The sequence below is a fragment of the Salmo trutta genome, chromosome 37, assembly GCF_901001165.1.
Source record: "Salmo trutta chromosome 37, fSalTru1.1, whole genome shotgun sequence".
NCBI lineage: Eukaryota > Metazoa > Chordata > Actinopteri > Salmoniformes > Salmonidae > Salmo > Salmo trutta.
In genome coordinates, this window is record NC_042993.1 from 17,919,158 (window position 1) to 17,942,350 (window position 23,193).

Here is a 23,193-nt window from a genome sequence, read left to right on the forward strand (position 1 = left end):
GCCTACAAACCTGACTCAGTTACACCAGCTCTGTCAGGAGGAATGGCCAAAATTCACCCAACTTATTGTGGGAAGCTTGTGGAAGGCTACCTGAAACGTTTGACCCAAGTTAAACAATTTAAAGGCAATGCTACCAAATACTTATTGAATGTATGTAAACGTCTGACCCACTGGGAATGTGATGAAAGAAATCAAATCTGAAATAAATCATTCTCTCTACTATTATTCTGACATTTCACACTCTTAAAATAAAGTGGTGATCCTAACGGACCTAAGACAGGGAATTTTTACTTGGATTAAATGTCAAGAATTGTGAAAAATGTATTTGGCTAAGGTGTATGTAAACTTCCGACTTCAACTGTACCTGTAGTGTAGTGTCTATAGTGTAGTATGTTACTGTAGAAATGCACAGTGTAGTCTGGTTAAAGGATGTAGATGTTGTACCTGCACGCTGTAATACTTTATTTGCTTATCTAAGTAATATTACTTAGATATTGGCCATCTGTTTCCTACCTGCAGACTGCCCAGGAAGTTCCCAGCAGTCATGAGTTTGAGGGACTCTTGCCAGGAGGGCATGGTGCAGTTCTTCTCCGGGTCGATCTTCACCGTGTTCACCCTCCTCTGGAACAGCAGCAGGACACAGTCCATGATCCTCATGATGAGATGGGGAGGCCGACCCAGGGTCCGCACCGTGGCAATGTCCGACGGCTTGATGGTCTGATGAATACATGAGGAAGGAATACAACTACATAAGTAACTGAGGGAGTTCATTAAATATTCTCACCTGATGTACAGAGAGAGAACTACCATGTAGAGGAGGAAAGTGGTGGGCAATCATTTCAGCTCGAGGGCCATGTCGGGATTTCAAAATTCAGCGGAGGGCAATTTGCGGCATAGAAAAAGGGCAGTTATTGAAAACATACAGGTCCATTATATTTTGTACATACTTTCTATATTGTTTGACATTCAAGAGTGGCCTGGAGTGTTTTTTAACCCAAGTTAATCATAAAACATGTTTTTACTCCAACCTCCCCTGGGCCACTATGAATGGGCTCGTATGTTGCCCACCCCTGATGTTGAGGGACAAGACCCCCCCCCCCCCCCCCCCCCCAACCGACCTGTAGTGCACCCTCAGCCTCCTCCAGGGCTGGCTTGGCAGCCTCCAGCTTCTCCTCAGCGAAGGCCTTGTCAGCAGAGATGCTGTCCACTATGGCCTGAGCCTTATCCTTGACCTTCTGGACCTCCACCTTGACCTTCTCTGCTGCCTGGGCCTTCACTGTCACCACCTTCAACACCTGAGACACAACAAACCATCACAAGAGAGACAGGAAGTGAGGTACATCTTTTGGTTTGCATAAAGCAATAGTTAATATGCAATATGAAGATTGTTGGTCCCATGTTTTATGAGCTGAAATAAAGATATATATTTTTTTATCCATACGCACAACAAACGTATTTCTCAAAAATGTTGAGGCCAAATTTGTTTACATCTATGTTAGTAAACATTTGTCCTTTGCCAAGTTAATCCATCCACCTGACAGGTGTGGCATACCAAGAAGCTGATTAAACAGAATGATCAAACAGGTGCACCTTGTGCTGGGGACAATAAAAGGCCACTTTAAAATGTGCAGTTTTGTCATAAAACACAATGCCACGGATGTCTCAAGTTTTGAGGGAGTGTGCAATTGGCATGCTGACTGCAGGAATGTCCAACAGAGCTGTTGCCGGAGAATTGAATGTGAATTTCTCTACATAAGCTGCCTTTTAGAGGATTTGGCAGTACGTCCAACCGGCCTCACAATCTTAACCACTCCACCCCAGGATCTCCACATCCAGATTCTTCACCTGCGGGATGTCTGAGGGGGTGGAAGGGGGGCAGTATTTCTATCTGTAATAAAGCCCTTTTGTAGGGAAAAACTCATTCTGATTGGCTGGGCCTGGCTCCCCAGTGGGTGGGGAACCAAATTTACTGATTTCCTTATATGAACTGTAACTTAGTAAAATCTTTGAATGTTGCGTTTATATTTTTGTTCAGTATATGTACACCTCAAAGTGTACATATTGGTATTGGTATTTGGTAAGTCTGTTGCTGGGAAACAAGAGATAGAGGAGTAGCATACACCAAACACACACACACCATGTCTGCCTTCTCGTGGGCGATCTGCAGCTCCTTCTCTTTGACCTCCAGCTCTTTGCTGAGTAATGCTACAGACACAGAGGCCTCCCTCAGCTTCTGAAGACCTGTGTTCATCCTGATGGGGAAACAGAATTGGATCAGAAATCATTGTATTATACAAGTATACCAGGTAAGTTCGGTCTAATGAGTAAAAGGTTGACTGAAAGGCAGAATACTAAGAGAGCGATATAGTACAGTATACACCATATATTTGTATATAGAATACTATATAATACTAGTATTATATTAAATCATGTGATAGACACACAGCATGCTGTGATAAATGCTGTATTAAACATCTACAATTTCTTTAGACCATGGTGTACTGTGAAGCCGCATGTTCCACATAGGAACGAAGAGCATTAAGAGAGTAAGGATGTACTGTAATTACCTGTGTGCCAGTGTCTGCACCTCGGAGTGCTTCTCCTTATAGATGGTCTTGTATCCCTGGATGAAGGAGAGGTAGGACTTGGGAGTGACGTGCGTGGCGCGGCGGTACCGCTGGAAGTAATCTACACACTTCTCTGCCACGCCGTCCTGGAAGGAGCCCATACACTGCACCACCTCCCCCTTCACCTCGGTCGAACAGTCGATGTCATAGGTGGACAGGAAGTGCTCTGACACTGGAGAGTAAACAGATTGGAGATGGAAGCAAATCACTATTAAAGTGTGCAGTGTACTGTGCATACACAGAGACGAAAACACATGCATACCCACAAATGGACACCAACGGACACACACACACACACACACACACCTGCGATCAGAGCATCTTTGGGCCAGCGGCTGAACCAGTCCATGGTGCAGCCAGAGATGAGGGCAGGGAACTTCAGGGCTCTGTTCCGGAACTTTTCCCCAACAGGAGAGAAGCAGAGAACCACGTGTAGGTTCTGTCTGACCCTGCTCATAAAGTAGTCATGGAGGTTCTCATTGGTCGGTGGTCGCCGAGGAAACTCTCTTTTCATGACTGGTATGAGGTCACTGATGATCTCGTCAATTTCGTCTCGAGCAAACAAGTTCGACACCTGAGAAACCAGCACAATATACAACAACAGTTATCTAAGTTATAATTGAGTGCAATATTTTTTTCTCAAACACAGATTGACACAACTTCTTGAAAATGCTCTAATGTTTTACGTGTGTTCATGTGATCAATTTGCTGACCTCCCCAGATGATAACACATTATTCATGTACTCCAGGAAAGACTCGTCCTTGATCTCGTTATCAGTGAAGATGAAGCTGATGCCTTTTCCCTGCTGGCCTGCTGTCCTGTACAGACCCTTCAGATCCTCCATCAGGTTAGCAGTGTTGTACGAACTGAGGACAGAACACAGGGATGTTTCAGGTGATAGCAAAGGTGTGAAAATACATATTTTTCTATCTTTCTCAGCTCTTTCTCAATGAGTATTTCCTCCATTCCTCCAATGCGTTTCGAGAAGGAGGCGAGGATAGGGGCGTGAGGAATCGAGGAAAGACAAATTGGCAGAGATTCACTGTGCACTTGCAGAAATGCAAGCAAAGCTACCATCTACAGGAGGACAACAGAACTGCATGACCTCATTCAAATCATGATAAACACCTGTTACAGTTGTAAAGGGACTGTATGAGACCGTGTGTCTGTTCCAATACCCTTCCTAGCATACTACTTAGTATGAAGTATGTAGTAGTATGCTAGTATAGACGTTGGAGGGTGTGTCTGTACCGTGTTAGTGTGATCTGAAAGGTCTTGTATCCAGCGATGAAGGAAGCCAGTTTAGTCAGGCTCTGTTTGCCTGATCCCCCCACTCCTACCAGAAGGGAATTTCCTCTGGGGGTGCGGATGATCCTGGAGATCTACATACAGACAGACAGACAGACAGACAGACAGACAGACAGACAGACAGACAGACAGACAGACAGACAGACAGACAGACAGACAGACAGACAGACAGACAGACAGACAGACAGTGTTAGAGTGGGAGAGACCTTTTCCGTTCTTATATCAAGTGATTTGATGTGTACACTCATTTGTGACTGACTTTAAGATAGCTAAGCCCTTCAAAAGCTTCCAATGTGAATGTTTAGTAATACTTTTTATGAAGACCCTCTTTGTAATGTGATATAAGCATGTTTATAATACCTTATGATCTGTACACAATGCACTATAATGCATGACAAAGCTGCTAATAATTGTTCATAAACACCTATAACTATGGGCGAGCATAATGACAGTTTCCCTCTACCTTGACAAGGTGTATCATAGCATCTCTGAAGAACACCATGTCCATGCCAGCTCCTCTGATGCTCTCGTTGTACTGGCCAAGGAACATGTTGAGCCTGTCCATCAGGCTCTCAAGCGACTCGATGGGCTCATACACCTTGGGCATCTCAAAGTCTATATCCTCTGGCTCCTCACCTGGTGGGACATTTTTGGTCATTGTCAATACCAGATTATTCATTTAAATGATCCAACTCTCTGCTAATGTAGCATGTAGCTAGTTTGCTTGATTTGGCAATATTGAAGAAATTTGAATGTAAATAAAACGTTTATTATATAGATATATATAAATACAATCACTATAATGATATTAAATGAATATATATATATATTCATTTAATATCATTATAATTATTGTATTTATTCACATAACCTGCAATTCGGCTTTAAACTGCAATGTATACAACATAATAATAAAGCTAAACACATCATCTTAGAATGTACTGTTTGAATCCTTAATACAAGGTAGAAAAATACAGCACATATTTAATATATACAATATGGGTTCAGAAACTGTAAATGACTTATCTCATGCAAGATCATGGTATAGATACAGTGTATGTATGTGAAGAGGCTATACAGGACCTGGTGCTCTGGCTATACCTGTAGCTTCAGGAGCATCTCTTAGGAAGTCAACAAAGTAGCCGTCTACTCCGAAGTCGACCACAGCCCTCTCTTCCTCTCCTAGCTCCTCCTCTACTAGCTTGGCCAGGGCCCTGTCGAACCAGGCTACATCTTCTGGCATGGTGAACCGGTCCGCGATCACACGCTTACACTCATGCTTCCACAGCTGAAGCAGCACCTACAGCATACAGGGTCAAAATAAAACAAACGTAATCTCATAGAAATGTTAAGTCTACATTCACAGAACGACTGCTGATTAAATGTCTAGAATCTTACTGTAACTTAGGACAGACGTCATAGCTATTTTTCTCAGTTCATTCAGACCTTTGGATCCAGTGAGAAACCTTTTGATATTTATTCCTCTAGTTGTATTGGATTGACTGATTGATTATGTTAATGTATTTCAAGAGGAAATTCAGTCACACTTTATTTGGATAGTCCGGACAGTCCATCTGTAGAGCATGTCATATTATCAACAAACTATATGTTGATAAGCAGCTGCTCGCTAAGGTTACAGTAAGGGTTAGGTTTAGAATTAGGTTAAGGGTAAAGGTTAGGGTTAGTTGAAATATTACTAGCACATCTACAGATGGACTATCCAAATAAAGTGTTACCGGAAATTCTATTTAGACATTTTTATGGACTCACAGTAAGAGAGCTGACCACCTCAGCGGTTGGGTTGAGCATGCCCTGCCAGACTCTGGACAAGTCTCTGAGGTTGAAGATGTAGTGGAACTTGGCCGGAGTGGGCAGCATCTTGACCTTGGTCATTTGCCACAGCCGACGGGTCAGCGGCACCAGCTTGGCCACAGTTCCACGCACCTCTTCTGTGAAGCCTCGTCGGACACAGTAGTGTCCTGTCCCGATGACTCCTGGTCAGGGAAAGGAAGGAGGTGAGGGGAAAAGGGGAAAAGGGGTTGACGACGTGAAGGTGGACGAAGCATTGAGGTAAATAAGTGAAAGAAAATTGTGTTTTTGTTGAGAGATATATAATGGTGTAATTATATATGTAAATATAGATATCTAATATAGTCAAAATTCAAACAAGCCCAGTGTAAATGGATGAGAAGTAGTACAGGTAACTCAAATTACAGGGTATTCATACATTTTCTTTTTTAAATACGCTAGAGGGGGAGAGGGAAACCCAAACTGATCAAGAAGATAAACCATAGAGTCTCCACACAGATGCAATTCTAGAGTTTTTAAAGGAGCCAAACCCACCAAATATCTTGTCGATGGATGCATTGGAGGGCAGGGTGCAGTTGAAGATGGAGAACTGCCTCTTCAGTCTCTGGGGGATGTCGTTGCGGCCACCCCCTGGGTGGATCATCGCTGACAGGAACTGGATGTCCACTATATTGGTGAACTCCCCCGGCTTCTCCAGATTGAAGAACCCGTTCTGTTCCATCAGCTGGCGGACTATCTCATTGGTAACCTAAAGCGGGGTGAGTCAAATTATTAGGTAAAAAGGCTGAATAATCTGTACACTCTCGGATTGCAATTTCATATGGTAAGGTTTCCCAGGAAAACATATGGGAAAACTGTCATTTTTGGGCTTTTGTTATGGTGATTTAACGAGTGCTGAGTTTGAGTCCGACCTGATCTCCCCATTCGTTGATGACTGGCATGTTAATGTCGTCCACAAAGATGGACATCTTCTTCCCTGCAGGAGGGCCGTAGGTGGTGCCCATCCGCTTGTCCACATAGCTCTCCACAGTCCGCTGGAGCGAAGGAAAGACAGATTGGGTGTTTCATCTTTACAGTGAATAAGAGAACAAAACACACATTTGAAGTATTGTTACTAAATGGCGCATAGACCTGAAGTAGTCAGATAAACTTACTGAAAAGTGACTGGAAAACATTTTTAATTCACAACTGATCTTAGAAAGTCCTACCCATCTAAAACGTGAAAAGTTAGAGTAAAGAGCAGGAAGTGTGTGGTGTTGTTTTGGAGGTGTAATACCTGGAACATGAGTGGAGTTGTAGCGGAGGAGAAGTTGAGACTCTTGGCCATGTGAGTTTCGGGGTCGTACTTTGACATGTATCCCTTGATGATGACGGTCTTGGCTGTGCCTTGCTCTCCGATCAACAGCACAGCCTTTGACAAAATGAGGAAGGAATTACTCTTGAGGATCTGACCAAGATCACATGGCTAGGGGTAATTTATCCTCCATGTACAAACCAAATTAACAATACTTGTCCACTCAGAACAGGATTGCTAATATAGGATCAGTTTATTATAATAAGAATATACAGTGCTTTCGGAAAGTATTCAGACCCCTTGACTTGTTCCACATCTTGTTACGTTACAGCCTTAATATAAAATGGACACAATACCCCATAATAACAAAGCAAAAACAGTTTAGATTTTTTTTGCAAATGTATTAAAAATGAAATATCAAATTTACTTAAGTATTCAGACCCTTTACTAAGGAATGTGTTGAAGCACCTTTGGCAGCGATTACAGCCTTGAGTCTTCTTGGGTATGACACTACAAGCTTAGCACACCTGTATTTTGGGAGTTTCTCCCATTCTTGTCTGCAGATCCTCTTAAGCTCTGTCAGGTTGGATGGGGAGTGTCGCTGCACAGCTATTTTCAGGTCTCTCCAAAGATGATCTATCGGGTTCAAATCCGGCTCTGGCTGGGCCACTCAAGGACATTCAGAGACTTGTCACAAAGCCATGCCTGCATTGTCTTGGCTGTGTGCTTAGGTCTGAGGTCCTGCGCGTTCTGGAACAGGATCTCTGTACTTTGCTCCGTTCATCTTTCCCTCGATCCTGACTAGTCTCCCAGTCCCTGCGCGTGAAAAACATCCCCACAGCATGATGCTGTAACCATCATGCTTCACCGTAGGGATGGTGCCACAGTTCAATCTTGGTTTCACAAAATCTTGTTTCTCATGGTCTGAGAGTCTTTAGGTGCCTTTTGGCAAACTCCAAGCAGGCTGTCATGTGCCTTTTACTGAGGAGTGGCTTCCGTCTGGCCACTCTACCATAAAGGCCTGATTGGTGGAGTGCTGCAGAGATGGTTGTCTTTCTGGAAGATTATCCCATCTCCACAGAGGAACTCTGGAGCTCTGTCAGTGACCATTGGGTTCTTGATCACCTCCCTGACCAAGGGCCTTCTCCCCTGATTCCTCAGTTTGACCAGGTGGCCAGCTCTAGGAAGAGTCTTGGCAGTTCCAAAATTTTTCTATTTAAGTATGATGGAGGCCACTGTGTTCTTGGGGACCTTCAATGCTGCAGACATTTTTTGGTACCCTTCCCCAGGCTGTACCTTGACGCAATCCTGTCTCTGAGCTCTATGGACAATTCCTTCGACCTCATGGCTTGGTTTTTGCAGGACCTTATATAGACAGATGTGTGCCTTTCCAAATCATGTCCAATCAATTAAATTTACCACAGGTGGACTCCAATCAGTTGTAGAAAAATCTCAAGGATGATCAATGGAAACAAGATGCACCTGAGCTCAATTTCGAGTCTCATAGCAAAGGGTCTGAATACTTATGTAAATAAAGGTATCTGTTTTATTGTTTTAATACATTTGTAAACATTTGTAAAAACCTTTTTTCACTTTCTCATTATGTGGTATTGTGTGTAGACGGATGAGGAAAACAATCAATTTGATCAATTTTAGAATAAGGCTGTAACGTAACAAAATGTGAAAAAGGTAATGGGTCTGAATACTTTCAGAATGCACTGTACATACACTACATGACCAAAAGTATGTGGACACCTGCTCATTGAACATCTCCTTCCAAAATCATGGGCACTAATATGGAGTTGGTCCCCCTTTGCTGCTATAACAGCCTCCACTCTTCTGGGAAGGCTTTCCACTAGATGTTGGAACATTGCTGCAGGGATTTCAGCTACAAGAGCATTAGTGAGGTCGGGCACTGATGTTGGGCGATTAGGCCTGGCTCACAGTCAGCATTCCAATTCATCCCAAGGGTGATCGATGGGGTTGAGGTTAGTGCTCCATGTAGCCCAGTCAATTTCTTCAACACTGATCTCAACAAACTATTTCTGTATGGATCTCGCTTTGTGCACGAGGGCATTGTCATGCTGAAACAGGAAAGGGTCTTCCTCAAACTGTTGCCACAAAGTTGGAAGCACAGAATCGTCTAGAATGTCATTGTACACTGTAGTGTTAAGACTTCCCTTCACTGGAACTAAGGGGCCTAGCCCGAACCATGAAAAACAGCCCCAGACCATTATTTCTCCTCCACCAAACTTTACAGTTGGCACTATGCATTCGGCCAAACCCAGATTAGTCCGTCTGACTGCCAGATGGTGACGCGTTTCCACTGGCGGTGAGCTTTACACCACTGCTCGGCCTTGGAATACCATTTCATGAAGTTCCCAACAAAGTTATTGTGCTGACATTGGTTCCAGAGGCAGTTTGGAACTCAGTAGTGAGTGTTGCAACAGAGGACAGACGATCTTTACGCGCTTCAGCACGTGCCGGTCCCGTTCTGTGATCTTATGTGGCCTATTACTTCGTGGCTGTGCCGTTGTTGCTCCTAGACGTTTCCACTTCACAATAGCAGCACTTTCAGTTGACCGGGGCATAAATTTGACGAACTGACTTGTTGGAAAGGTGGCATGCAATGGCAGTGCCACATTGAAAGTCACTGAGCTCTTCCGTAAGGCCATTTTACTGCCAATGTTTGTCTATGGAGGTTTCATGGCTGTGTGCTCAATTTTATACACCTGTCAACAATGGGTGTGGCTGTAATAGCCAAATCCACCTATTTGAAGGGGTGTCCACATACTTTTGTATAGTGTACAAAGGGGACTTGATCCTAGATCAGCACTACTACTCTGAGACCCTTTGTGAATATGGACACCCACCTTGCCCTGTTTGGCGATGGTCTGGATGAGGAAGTCAGTGCGAACATTGTCTACGTTGGGGACCAGGATGGATCCGTACTCTGGGGTGAGGTCTGATGGGTAGACATACTCCTCTACCCGTGTGTTCCAGTGGACCCACTGACCTGCACACACAGGAGGACATACAAGAATAAGTCATTGAAAAACAAATAATGTGAGCATCATGAACACCATCCATGACGTCCGTAGCTGGAAATACTTTAGTTCAGTTGTACGGAATGGCTGTCAAATAGATAAATGACCCTTAGTCTGTTCAAAAAGGACAAAATTTTTCTGATGATAATACCCACCGGAGGGTGAACATATCATGAAAGACTGGTAGCAAGCAGGACTAAGGTAACACCAACATCAGCTGTGCGGGTGAATTTAACGCACATTCATGGTTTAATGAGAGATCTGATGGTGATATTTCAATGCACCAACTTTTTAATTGAGCAAGAGCACTATGAAAGATCAATATGATCTTATGATCTACACTGAATAAAAATAAAAACGCAACATGAAACAATTTCAAAGATTTTACTGAGTTGCAGTAAAATCAGTCAGTTGAAATAAATTCATTAGGCCCTAATCTATGGATTTCACATGACTGGGAATACATATATACACATCTGTTGGTAACAGATACCTTTAAAAAAAGGAGGGGCGTGGATCAGAAAACCAGTCAGAATCTGGTGTGACCAGATGCGACGCGACATATCTCATTCGCATAGAGTCGATCAGGCTGTTGATTGTGGCCTGTGGAATGTTGTCCCACTCATCTTCAATGGCTGTGCGAAGTTGCTGGATATTGGCGGGAATTGGAACACGCTGCTGTACACGTCAATCCAGAGCATCCCAAACTTGCTCAATAAGTGATATGTCTGGTGAGCATTCAGGCCATGGAAGAACTGGAACATTTTCAGCTTCCAGGAATTGTGTACAGATCCTTGTAACATGGGGCTGTGCATTATCATGCTGAAACATGAGGTGATGGCAGCAGATGAATGGCACGACAATGAGCCTCAGGATCTCGTCACAGTAACTCTGTGGATTGAAATTGCCATCGATTTTGTGTTCGTTGTCCATAGCTTATGCCTGCCCATATTATAAGCCCACCGCCACAATGGGTCACTCTGTTCACGACGTTGCGATCAGCAAACCGCTGGCCCACACGACGCCATACACGCTGTCTGCCAACTGCCCGGTACAGTTGAAATCGGGATTCATCTGTGAAGAGAACAATTCTCCAACGTGCCAGTGGCCACCGAAGGTGAGCATTTGTCCACTGAAGTCGGTTACGACGCCGAACTGCAGTCATGTCAAGACCCTGGTGAGGATGGCGAGCATGCAAATGAGCTTTCCTGAGATGATTACTGACTGTTTGTGCAGAAATTCTTAGGTTGCGCAAACCCACAGTTTCATCAGCTGTCTGGGTGGCTGGTCTCAGACGATCCCGCAGGTGAAGAAGACGGATGAGGAGGTCCTGCGCTGGTGTGGTTACACGTGGTATGCGGTTGCGAGGCCGGTTGCGAGGCCGGTGGTACACCAAATTCTCTAAAATGACGTTGGAGGCAGCTTATGGTACAATATGGTATGAACATTCAATTCTCTGGCAGCTCTGGCATTCTTGCAGTCAGCATGCCAATTGCACGCTCCCTCAAAACTTGAGACATTGGTGACATTGTGTTGTGTGATAAAACTGCACATTTTAGAGTGGCCTTTTATTGTCCCCAGCACAAGGTGCACCTGTGTAAGGATCATGCTGTTTAATCAGCTTCTTGATATGCCACACCTGTCAGGTGGATGGATTATCTTGGCAAAGGAGAAATGCTCACTAACAGAGATGTAAACTTAAGCTTTTTGTGCATATGGAACATTTCTGGGATATTTTATTTCAGCTCATGAAACATGGGACCAACACTTTACATGTTGTGTTTATATTTTTGTTCAGCGTATCTTCCATTACAGTAAAAAGAGGACTGAGTGTGTGTTGTGAGTTTGTGGAGTCTGTCTACTGAACATCTACCCCTCACCGTCTGCAGTGACGTGGTAGTCGAACATGGTGTCCTCGCTGTCTGATGGTATATCTGGGAGGTCCAGATGGATGTTGTCATTGCCACGGAGCCAGCTCTCCATCTTCCTCCTGTCTTCCAGCTCCAGTAAAGCTCCGATGCTCCACATGAGAGCAAACACATAGAGACGCTCCACATGCTGCCTGGCCACCTCCCCACACTGCTCCTGGAACACAACAGTCACTATCAACACAACATACTGTACCAAAGCCCTTCTACATCTTTACCTACATACTTGGCACTAAAATGAATCAGTCACCTACAATAAAGGGAAATGGACTTCCACCCTCACATACAGTGCCTTGCAAAAGTATTCATCCCCCTTGGCATTTTTCCTATTTTGTTGCATTACAACCTGTAATTTAACTTTATTTTTATTTGGATTTAATGTAATGGACATACACAAAATAGTCCAAATTGGTGAAGAGAAATGAAAAAAATAACTTGTTTCAAATAATTTGAACCCCCCCCCCCAGAAAAGTGGGGTGTGTATATATATTCACCCCCTTTGCTATGATGCCCCTAAATAAAATCAGGTGCAACCAACTACCTTCAGAAGTCACATAATAAGTTAAATAAAGTCCACCTGTGTGCAATCTAAGTGTCACATGATCTGTAACAGGATCTCAGTATATATACACCTGTTCTGAAAGGCCCCAGAGTCTGCAACACCACTAAGCAAGGCGCACCACCAACCAAGAAGCACCATGAAGGCCAAGGAGTTCTCCAAACAAGTCAGGGACAAAGTTGTGGAGAAGTACAGATCAGGGTTGGGTTATAAAAAATATTTGAAACTTTGAACATCTCACGGAGCACCATTAAATTCATTATTAAAACATTTCAAGAATATGGCACCACAACAAACCTGCCAAGAGAGGGCTGCCCACCAAAATTCATGGAACAGGCAAGGAGGGCATTAATCAGAGAGGCAAAAAAGAGACCAAAAATAACCCTGAAGGAGCTGCAAAGCTCCACAGCCGAGATTGGAGTATCTGTCCATAGACCACTTTAAGCCGTACACTCCACAGAGCTGGGCTTTACGGAAGAGTGGCCAGAAAAAAGCTATTGCTTAAAGAAAAAAAGAAGCAAACCCGTTTGGTGTTCACCAAAAGGCATGTGGGAGACTCCCCAAACATATGGAAGAAGGTACTCTGGTCAGATGAGACTAAAATTGAGCTTTTTGGCCATCAAGGAAAATGCTATGTCTGGTGCAAACCCAACACCTCTCATCACCCGAGAACTCCATCCCCACAGTGAAGCATGGTGGTGGCAGCATCATGCTGTGGGGATGTTTTTCATTGGCAGGGACTGAGAAACTGGTCAGAATGGAAGGAATGATGGATGGCGCTACATACAGGGAAATTCTTGAGGCAAACCTGTGTCAGTCTTCCAGAGATTTGAGACTGGGACGGAGGTTCACCTTCCAGCAGGACAATGACCCTAAGCCTACTGCTAAAGCAACACTCGAGTGATTTAAGGGGAAACAGTTACATGTCTTGGAATGGCCTAGTCAAAGCCCAGACCTCAATCCAACTGAGCATCTGTGGTAGGACTTAAAGATTGCTGTACACCAGTGGAACCCATCCAACTTGAAGGAGCTGGAACAGTTTTGCCTTGAAGAAGAGACATACCCCAAGAGATTTGCAGCTGTATTTGCTGCAAAGGTGGCTCTACAAAGTATTGACTTTGGTGGGGTGAATAGTTACGCACGCTCAAGTTCTGTTTTTTTGTCTTATTTCTTGTTTCACAATAAAAACTATTTTGCATCTTCAAAGTGGTAAGCATGTTGTGTAAATCAAATGATACAAACCCATAAAAAATATATATTTTTAATCCAGGTTGTAAGGAAACAAAATAGGAAAAATGCCAAGGGGGTGAATACTTTCACAAGCCACTGTAGATGCAGAGTCCAGAGAGTTATAGTCCAACAGTAATTGAAAATCAGAGTGCTTCAGGAATCACAATGACAGGATTAATTCAATTAGTTAGGCATTAGAACATTCCATTTTGTTTCTATGAGGAATGTGGGGTAATTCACTTCAACAGTATTCATAGAGCTGATGTACGGATATTATCCCCGTTCTGCAGGGTTTTTAATATGGTTGGAGTATGGAGGTTCAGGTGTCTACCTTGGCGGGGATGAGGCCCTCCAGCATGTTGATGCTCTGCATGATGACAAAGGCCTCCAGCATGTCAATCTTGTACTCCAGACAGTGAACAGTGAACCGGTAGAGCTCTGGGAAGGAAGAGGAGAACAGCTCTCTCAGCATCTCTCCCTCCTGACGGGAACGCTTCTTCAGCCAGCCCTGCATGGGGACAAACACACATGTATACATGTAGACAAAGACACACACACAAATATGCACACACACACAGAAATACACACACAGACAAAGACACACACATGCATATACACACATGCATATACACAAACACACACACAAAGATACACACACACACACACACACTTTCATACACTGATAAAGAGTGAGAGAATGTTCCTGTGCCCACCTCCAGAATGGGGCTCCAGTTGAGCACAGAAGAGCTCATGAACACCATTCCGTTACGAGACACGGTGGCAGGCGAGGCGTTGTCGATGTTGTGGGGCTCAAACACGATCTTGCAGTTAGGGGCCATGGGGATCCTGTCTCCATTGGCCAGGGTCAGAGTCCTGTTGTCATCCAGTACAGAGTTGAGGTTCTCTATCCAGATAGCATCTACTGGTCCATCTAGTACTATCCAGATGTGCTCCCCTGCAGAGGAGAGAGACATTAGAACCAGTCTGCTTATTCAACTAATCAAAATCAACTATGGAGGTCAGAGAAAAGTATTAGAACATCACTTTTAGTAAAAAGATAGAGAAATGAATAGAAAGATACGAGAATATTGAAAACACATAGAAATAGAGATGGGTGAAAATGGTCTGCCCCATTGTTCTATATGAATTCCATAGAGACTATACGGGATGTACTGTATGTGGGTTCATGCTCTAGCAGGTGTAATGCACGAGTAACTTTGCATGCGTAAAGCATGTATAAGTCCAGGGTATTTCTTTCAAGTACAGTGAAATGCCTTTCTCGCAAGCTCTAACCCCAACAATGCAGTAATCAATAACAATGCAATACTCACAATAACAAAGTAGAACAAAAACACACAAGATATAAAAATATGAAATAAGAGGTGTCCGTCTCACCTTTCTTGGCTCTCAGGGTCTTCCTCCACAGGGTAGAGAAGATGCCGTCGGTCCAGTCATTGGTAGCTACATCTAGACGGCCAAACATCTGAGGGGCGGTGATCGCTTTGGGGTTCATACGCATCTCTCTGTGCGGCTGGCCACAGTCTGTGGGTGCAAACACACAGACAAATTAACTTAACACAACTTTTACATTTTTTTTTTGTGCATGTAAATGTCTGTGCATTTTAGTTTAGTATGACTACCATGATGTAGCAAATAAGGTCAGATAAGTCCAGTGTTTTGATGGGGATGTTTCTTACCTGTCATGGCTCTCATCAGGGTGTGAATGCAGGTGGTTTTTCCTGCTCCGCTGGGCCCCAGGGCCATCATGCCATGGCGGACCCTCTGGGTCTCAAACAGCTGAATCACCTTCAGCTTCCATGGAGGGTGGCTGATCAGACCTGCCTCTGCCACCTACAGTATGGAACACATAGGGATAAGAGAAACTCTTCATGTTATGAGACCAGACTCCTCCACCTACAGTATGGAGAACAATGGAAGACAGTGAGGTGAACTCTTCATGATATGAGACCAGACTCCTCCACCTACAGTATGGAGAACAATGGAAGACAGTGAGGTGAACTCTTCATGTTATGAGACCAGACTCCTCCACCTACAGTATGGAGAACAATGGAAGACAGTGAGGTGAACTCTTCATGTTATGAGACCAGACTCCTCCACCTACAGTATGGAGAACAATGGAAGACAGTGAGGTAAACTCTTCATGTTATGAGACCAGACTCCTCCACCTACAGTATGGAGAACAATGGAAGACAGTGAGGTGAACTCTTCATGTTATGAGACCAGACTCCTCCACCTACAGTATGGAGAACAATGGAAGACAGTGAGGTGAACTCTTCATGTTATGAGACCAGACTCCTCCACCTACAGTATGGAGAACAATGGAAGACAGTGAGGTCAACTCTTCATGTTATGAGACCAGACTCCTCCACCTACAGTATGGAGAACAATGGAAGACAGTGAGGTAAACTCTTCATGTTATGAGACCAGACTCCTCCACCTACAGTATGGAGAACAATGGAAGACAGTGAGGTGAACTCTTCATGTTATGAGACCAGACTCCTCCACCTACAGTATGGAGAACAATGGAAGACAGTGAGGTAAACTCTTCATGTTATGAGACCAGACTCCTCCACCTACAGTATGGAGAACAATGGAAGACAGTGAGGTAAACTCTTCATGTTATGAGACCAGACTCCTCCACCTACAGTATGGAGAACAATGGAAGACAGTGAGGTAAACTCTTCATGTTATGAGACCAGACTCCTCCACCTACAGTATGGAGAACAATGGAAGACAGTGAGGTAAACTCTTCATGTTATGAGACCAGACTCCTCCACCTACAGTATGGAGAACAATGGAAGACAGTGAGGTAAACTCTTCATGTTATGAGACCAGACTCCTCCACCTACAGTATGGAGAACAATGGAAGACAGTGAGGTGAACTCTTCATGTTAATACAAATAAATACTTACCTCACATTTAGATCCAAAAAAGGTTTTATGCTACTATGGTATTAAGGCTAATACCAAGACGAGATTCATCCCTTAAACTCTGTATTATACTGTGGGGGCGGCATGTAGCCTTGCGCTTAAGACCGTTGGGGCAGTAACCAAAAGGTCGCTGGTTCGAATCCCTGAGGTGACTAGGTGAAAAATATGTCGATGTGCCCTTGAGCAAGGCACTTAACCCTAATTGCTCATGTTAGTTGCCCTGGATAAGAGCTAAAATGTCAAATGTACTGTAGGGGAAAGGAGAAGAGACGGGAGAGAAGAGAAGCAGTGTGAGGAGGAGGGTTGTGAGAAACTCCTTATAGATAGAAAATTCTCTGTGTCACTCTGAAGTCTAAGTAAATGTAAAGGGATTATGTAATAAAAAATGTCCTCTCACCTGTTTGTCGATAGCTGTCTCCAGCTCTGGGTAGCCTGCTTTATCCAGCTGGATCCCGGGGAAGAGGTCCTCTATCAGGCTGAGGAACAACGGTTCGTCTTCATCTATCTGTCAACACATATAGTATTATGTCAATGAAGTTATCCATGATACCACTTGTGTTATGTCGCACCTCACTGAAGATTAAATCATTATTCATGTATTACAGAATAGTATATGAAAAAATAACAAGCTGTAACACTTAATGGTGCTTAAAAAATGGCTTTTCTAAAATGGCAGTTGATTTCGAGGAGAATGTCCTGTATATCTGAGTGACTGTACTCACTAGCTTGGACAGGTTCATATCTCTGAGAACCCTCATGACGATGGTAGATTCTGTGTCGTTGGGGTTTGCTCGTTTCACCGCCCCCAGTGTTCGCAGAACTGACAAAATGTTTCGGAGTCCAAAGTCATAATGCACCTTAAAAACAGAGTAAACCCAACATGGACTGTATGGAAATAGAACTATGAACTACACAAAGATCATAATCAACACATACATGGACAGTTTAGTTGTTTTTATACTGTACAAAAAATACAAACGCAACATGTAAAGTGTTGGTTCCAAGTTTCATGAGTTTAAATGAAATATCCCAGAAATTGTCCATGCATAAAAAAAGCTTATTTCTCACATTTGAGCACAAATTTGTTTACATCCCTATTAGTGAGCATTTCTCCTTTGCCAAGATAATCTATCCACCTGACAGGTGGTATATTAATTCCCTCTAAAGTGATTTGAGGCCTCCCGAGTGGTGCAGTGGTCTAAGGTACTGCATCACGGTTGCTAGCTGTGCCACAAGAGATCCTGGGTTTGGGTCCAGGCTCTGTCACATACAGCTGCGACCGGGAGACCCATGGGGCGGTGCACAATTGGCCCAGCATCGTCCGGGTTAGGGGAGGGTTTGGCCGGCAGGGATGTCCTTGTCCCATTGCGCACTAGTGACTCCTGTGGCGGACCGGGTGCAGTGCACGCTGACACGGTCGCCAGGTTTACGGTGGTTCCTCCATTGGTGTGGCTGGCTTCTGGATTAAGTGGGCATTGTGTCAAGAAGCAGTGCGGCTTGGTTGGGTTATGTTCCGGAGAACGCACGGCTGTCACGTCCTGACCATAGTAAGATGTTATTTTCTATGGTAGAGTAGGTCAGGGCGTGACAGGGGGTGTTTTGTGATTTCTATGTTTTGTATATCAATGTTTAGGTTCTAGTTTTTCTATTTCCATGTTGTTGTTTTTTGGGATGATCTCCAATTAGAGGCAGCTGGTCCTCGTTGTCTCTAATTGGAGATCATACTTAAGTAGGGTTTTTTTCCACCTGTGTTTGTGGGTAGTTGTCTTCTGTTTAGTTTATGTACCTGACAGAACTGTGTGCTTTCGTTTTCTCTTTGTTATTTTTTCTTTAGTGTTCTGAGTTCTAATAAATATTCATCATGAGCAATCAATACGCTGCGCTTTGGTCCCCTCTCTACGACAGCGGTTACAACGGTTCTCGACCTTCGCCTCTCCCGAGTCCGTACGGGAGTTGCAGCGATGAGACAAGACTGCAACTACCAATTGGATACCACGAAATTGGGGAGAAAGAGGGGTTAAAAAAAAAAACTAAGTGATTTGAGACTGTGATGATACATGTTAAATAACATTTCACTTGACTTGATTGTTTACTCATATGGAAGTACTAAAACGTATCTCTTCGCATGTTCAGCTCTCATTGAAATATCTATAGTAGTTACATTTCATTTCATAGCTGACCTGCTTGGAGAGCTGCTCCTCACACAGTTTGTAGAGGGTGAAAAACTTCCTGGCTAGCTCTATGTTGTCTATGAAGCCACAGCTGGCCAGCTTGACCCGGATAATGATCTGACGGTCTGGGACCATCATGGCCACTGAGCGGAAGTTGATCTTCAGGTTCTCTGGAAGTTCCTGACGACCTGCGTAGCCCGGGTTCTGATGGGGGGCAAAAACATTTAATAATCAAATCTTTATTTAACCAGGTGAGTCTGTTAAGAATAATTTGTTATTTACAATGATGACCTGCCATGAACATAGTGTACTACAGATGACTGATGTTATGAAAATGCTAAACAAAGTCTATGACTAACATCCTCAAAGTAATAATAAACCTTGTCTGATTCAGACTAGATTCAGTTCATCTTCTTTAAGACAAGGATTCACTATTCCTTTCAGAAGTACTTTAAATTAATGCTCCACTTGACAAAGTGTTTGTGAAGGGGTTTCTACAGTGAGTTGTTTATAGACTGCTAACAATAATAATAACCATAGTCAGGAAGATGCCGAATTCGGGATTCATTTCCACGTTGTCTCCGTCGGTGAAGATGAAGTTCTTGCGGCGCTCCTTCTTGCAGGTAAGCACGATGGCGATCTGCTGGGCCGCCACGGAGAGCACTGATAGGTCGATACGGTTGAACTCATCAAAACAGCCCCACGAGCCCGACTGGGCTAGGCCTGTCAATAAACACAACATTACACATCACTCTTCACATTAAACTCCTCATTCAAAACAAACCCAAGAGCCTGACCTGCAAATCAACACAAAGACACACAACATTACACTGTTCATTAGGTTCAGGTTGAGATCATCATTCTCTTCACAGTAATATGAGTGACATCTTATATAGCCTATAATCGCCCCAAATCACATACATTTTGTTTGTACTGGATATCCAACTCCTATGGTCATTGCCATGCAAATGGCACAGGAGTTGGCAAGACAGCACACATGTATTTGGGACCAGGCAATATGAGTAGAAGCTCCTACCTTTAAAGATCCTCCCCAGTCCTCTGAAGTCCATCTGGTCGGAGCAGTTGAAGACCACCACGTACTTCCCCAGGCAGCGGCCCATGTCTTTAGTGGTCTCAGTCTTCCCTGTCCCTGCAGGGCCGGCCGGGGCTCCTCCCATACTCATCCCCAGAGCCTGGGCCAGTGTGATGTAGCACCTGGGACAAACACACACCAAGGAAAAGATATATCAAGGATAATCACCCAAAGATATTCAATGTGATACACCGTACACTTGTGGGCACTAAAAAGTTAGGCTGGGCTGTGGTAATGGTAGACTGGTTACTGCAATGTGTGTGCAACACTGCACTCTAGTGTCTCCTAGCAATAGTTTGTCACAAAAACCTGTACATTTTTAGTGCTACAAGTGTATGGTGCCCTTTTAGCCCAAAATGCATGAGAACTGGTTAAGCTATTAGAGTGGAGGTGGAGCCACTTCCTAGTCCCTACCTGTCAGTGAGAGGGGTGATGACTAGTTAGTCCCTACCTGTCAGTGAGAGCGGTGATGACTAGTTAGTCCCTACCTGTCAGTGAGAGGGGTGATGACTAGTTAGTCCCTACCTGTCAGTCAGAGGGGTGATGACTAGTTAGTCCCTACCTGTCAGTGAGAGGGGTGATGACTAGTTAGTCCCTACCTGTCAGTCAGAGGGGTGATGACTAGTTAGTCCCTACCTGTCAGTGAGAGGGGTGATGACTAGTTAGTCCCTACCTGTCAGTGAGAGGGGTGATGACAAGTTAGTCCCTACCTGTCAGTCAGAGGGGTGATGACTAGTTAGTCCCTACCTGTCAGTGAGAGGGGTGATGACCAGTCTGTCAGTGCAGCCCAGGAACTCATTCTGATAGATGAAGCCTACGTCAGTCATGTTGATGATCATCTTGTCAGAATCCTCATTGAAGTAGAAACGACACTGCTTCAGCCACTCAAAGTCTGTAGGGCTTTTGATATGCAGCCGACACTGAGGGGAGAGCAGGGGGAAAGAGAAACCATTCTGGAAACAAAGCATTGCCAAAGCCTATGAAATTCCTAAAACCGCAAATGTGATTTGAATAGCAGGGGAAACTCAAATTGATATTCTCAGACTCTACCACGCCCTAATCAGAAAATATTTGGTGGAACAGCTTGCCAAAAGTTCACAAATATGTTACACAACAGCTATTATTACCTTCAGTTTATACACTGAAAGGGACCTTTGGGGTTGAAGTACTATTTTAGCCACCGAGTCAGTTTGCGATTCCAGTCCACTCACCAGGTCATCAAAGATGTCCCTCTGGTGTACATGGATGGTTATGAGTGTCTCATACTTGGCCCGCTCCATTGAGGCCAGGTCTTTAGTGGTCATGTCTATCAGGGTGTTGAGAAGCTCCAGGAAGAACTGGTTGGTCTTGGGCATGATCTTACGGTCGTAGCGGGCGTTGGTCAGGGCCTCCTCTGAGTCTCTGGTCCAGATCATCTGGACTCCCAGCAGACCAACCTGGTTGTCAGGAAGAGAGGACATAAAGTCATCTTTCCTGGCTTCGATGTCTTCCTATCAATCAGGGATGTAATCAGGACAATGTATAAAATCAGGAATGTATGGAATTTGGCTAGTGTGTAGATCAGTTTCAGTTATGTATTAATGGAGGATAATTTCAGAAAAGCAGGAATCCCTGATCAGGTAATGAAACATAGGCATGGGGAAGTCTAACTACAAGGCTGTTGCTCGAAGGTCAAGGTTAAGGTAATCTATCCCATTATAAAAAAGAGAATGAATGATGACCCCAAGACCAGGACTGTGTCACAAATTGCAGCCTATTCCCTATATAGTGCACTACTTTTGAACAGGACCTGGGTCAAAAGTAGTGGACTATGTAATAGGGTGGCATTTAGGATGTATCCCATGTCTCCCCACCTGAGCAGGGAAAGAGTCCAGGAACTCAATGAGCTGGAAGCCTGAGTCCTGGATGGCCAGGACAGCCTGTCTGATGACCAGGTGAAGAGACCTCTGGGATTCCTTCAGCAGGGCGTTGAGCCAGACCTCCACATTCCCTTCAGCCGTCACCGGCCGATCCAGCTCTACCGTCTCCCCCTCCCTGGACGAGATGGCCAGGATCCGGTCGTACATCTGTGGAGACAGAAGGGCAGATACAAACAAACAAAAACATTTTATTTTTCACCCCTTTTTTCTCCCCAATTACGTGGTATCCAATTGGTAGTAGTTACAGTCTTGTCTCATCGCTGCAACTCCTGTATGGACTGATAGGTCGAAGGTCGAGGGCCATGCGTCCTCCGAAACACAACCCAACCAAGCCGCACTGCTTCTTGACACAATGCCCATCCAACCCGGAAGCCAGCCGCACCAATGTGTCGGAGAAAACACCGTACACCTGGCGACCGTGTCAGCGTGCACTGCGCCCGGCCCGCCACAGGAGTCACTAGTGCGCGATGAGACAAGGATATCCCTGCCGGCCAAACCCTCCCTAACCCGGACGACGCTGGGCCAATTATGCGCCGCCCCATGGGCCTCCCGGTCGCGGCCGGCTGTGACAGAGCCTGGACTCGAGCCCAGAATCTCTGGTGGCACAGCTAGCACTGCGATGCAGTGCCTTAGACCACCGCGCCACTCGGGAGGCCCAAGGGCAGATACTATTGATGTTGCTGAATCTGGGGTAGTTACTATTGCAGAAGGACAGATACTACTAATAGTAGTAAAAATTGAAAAAAATAGTAGATAATTGTAGAATTTTCTTTTTTATATGTCTGTCTGTGCGTTACCGTACCTTGTCATGGAAGCGGACACATTTAATGTTGTCAAAGACGTTGAGCAAGTGGGCCTGGATGGTGTGGGAGTCCGAGGCTTGGCCCAGAATCTCCAGCAGGGCCGGGTCAGACACAAAGAAGAACCGAGGGAACAGCAGACGCTTCTTCTCCAAGTACCTATCAGTCACACAATCACACACACAACCAAGGGTTGAAAACTGGATAGCCAGAAGCTACACTCTATCCACAATATTAAAGCTGATCTACCCCCTAAAAAAGGGTTAAAAATAATACTAGTTTAGTACACATCATCAAGCTACCAATGTACAATGCAGGCAAACTTGGAAGGTGTCATACTGGTACATGAATACTTTCAATTCAACTATTTAAAACAAATTCAAAGTATAAGTATAGGCCTACCCAGTGAGAGACTTCTGACAGACCTCCAGACAGACTTATCCAGAGATTTCTGAC

The 23,193-nt window shown here is 44.4% G+C and overlaps 1 protein-coding gene across 8 annotated transcripts in view; it reads right to left on the reverse strand.

The window, feature by feature from the left end:
• LOC115176846 (dynein heavy chain 5, axonemal) overlaps positions 1-23,193 on the reverse strand; it is a 63,756-nt gene that overhangs the window by 12,433 nt on the left and 28,130 nt on the right. For 7 of the 8 annotated variants that reach the window (XM_029737184.1, XM_029737182.1, XM_029737185.1 and 4 more), the window contains 28 exons: positions 22,740-22,896; positions 21,872-22,084; positions 21,230-21,454; positions 20,766-20,938; positions 19,962-20,140; positions 19,461-19,648; positions 18,935-19,129; positions 17,477-17,611; positions 17,152-17,259; positions 15,501-15,654; positions 15,199-15,345; positions 14,517-14,758; positions 14,135-14,311; positions 11,967-12,171; positions 9,913-10,055; positions 7,022-7,156; positions 6,657-6,779; positions 6,280-6,493; positions 5,707-5,930; positions 5,038-5,236; positions 4,400-4,572; positions 3,880-4,010; positions 3,341-3,494; positions 2,934-3,201; positions 2,568-2,799; positions 2,138-2,252; positions 1,119-1,295; positions 514-717 (listed from right to left, as the gene is read on the reverse strand). In XM_029737184.1, coding sequence (XP_029593044.1) covers positions 514-717; positions 1,119-1,295; positions 2,138-2,252; positions 2,568-2,799; positions 2,934-3,201; positions 3,341-3,494; positions 3,880-4,010; positions 4,400-4,572; positions 5,038-5,236; positions 5,707-5,930; positions 6,280-6,493; positions 6,657-6,779; positions 7,022-7,156; positions 9,913-10,055; positions 11,967-12,171; positions 14,135-14,311; positions 14,517-14,758; positions 15,199-15,345; positions 15,501-15,654; positions 17,152-17,259; positions 17,477-17,611; positions 18,935-19,129; positions 19,461-19,648; positions 19,962-20,140; positions 20,766-20,938; positions 21,230-21,454; positions 21,872-22,084; positions 22,740-22,896 — 4,990 coding nt within the window. The remainder of the gene's footprint in view (positions 1-513; positions 718-1,118; positions 1,296-2,137; positions 2,253-2,567; positions 2,800-2,933; positions 3,202-3,340; positions 3,495-3,879; positions 4,011-4,399; positions 4,573-5,037; positions 5,237-5,706; positions 5,931-6,279; positions 6,494-6,656; positions 6,780-7,021; positions 7,157-9,912; positions 10,056-11,966; positions 12,172-14,134; positions 14,312-14,516; positions 14,759-15,198; positions 15,346-15,500; positions 15,655-17,151; positions 17,260-17,476; positions 17,612-18,934; positions 19,130-19,460; positions 19,649-19,961; positions 20,141-20,765; positions 20,939-21,229; positions 21,455-21,871; positions 22,085-22,739; positions 22,897-23,193) is intronic. The other variant, XM_029737183.1, reaches the window with a different exon arrangement.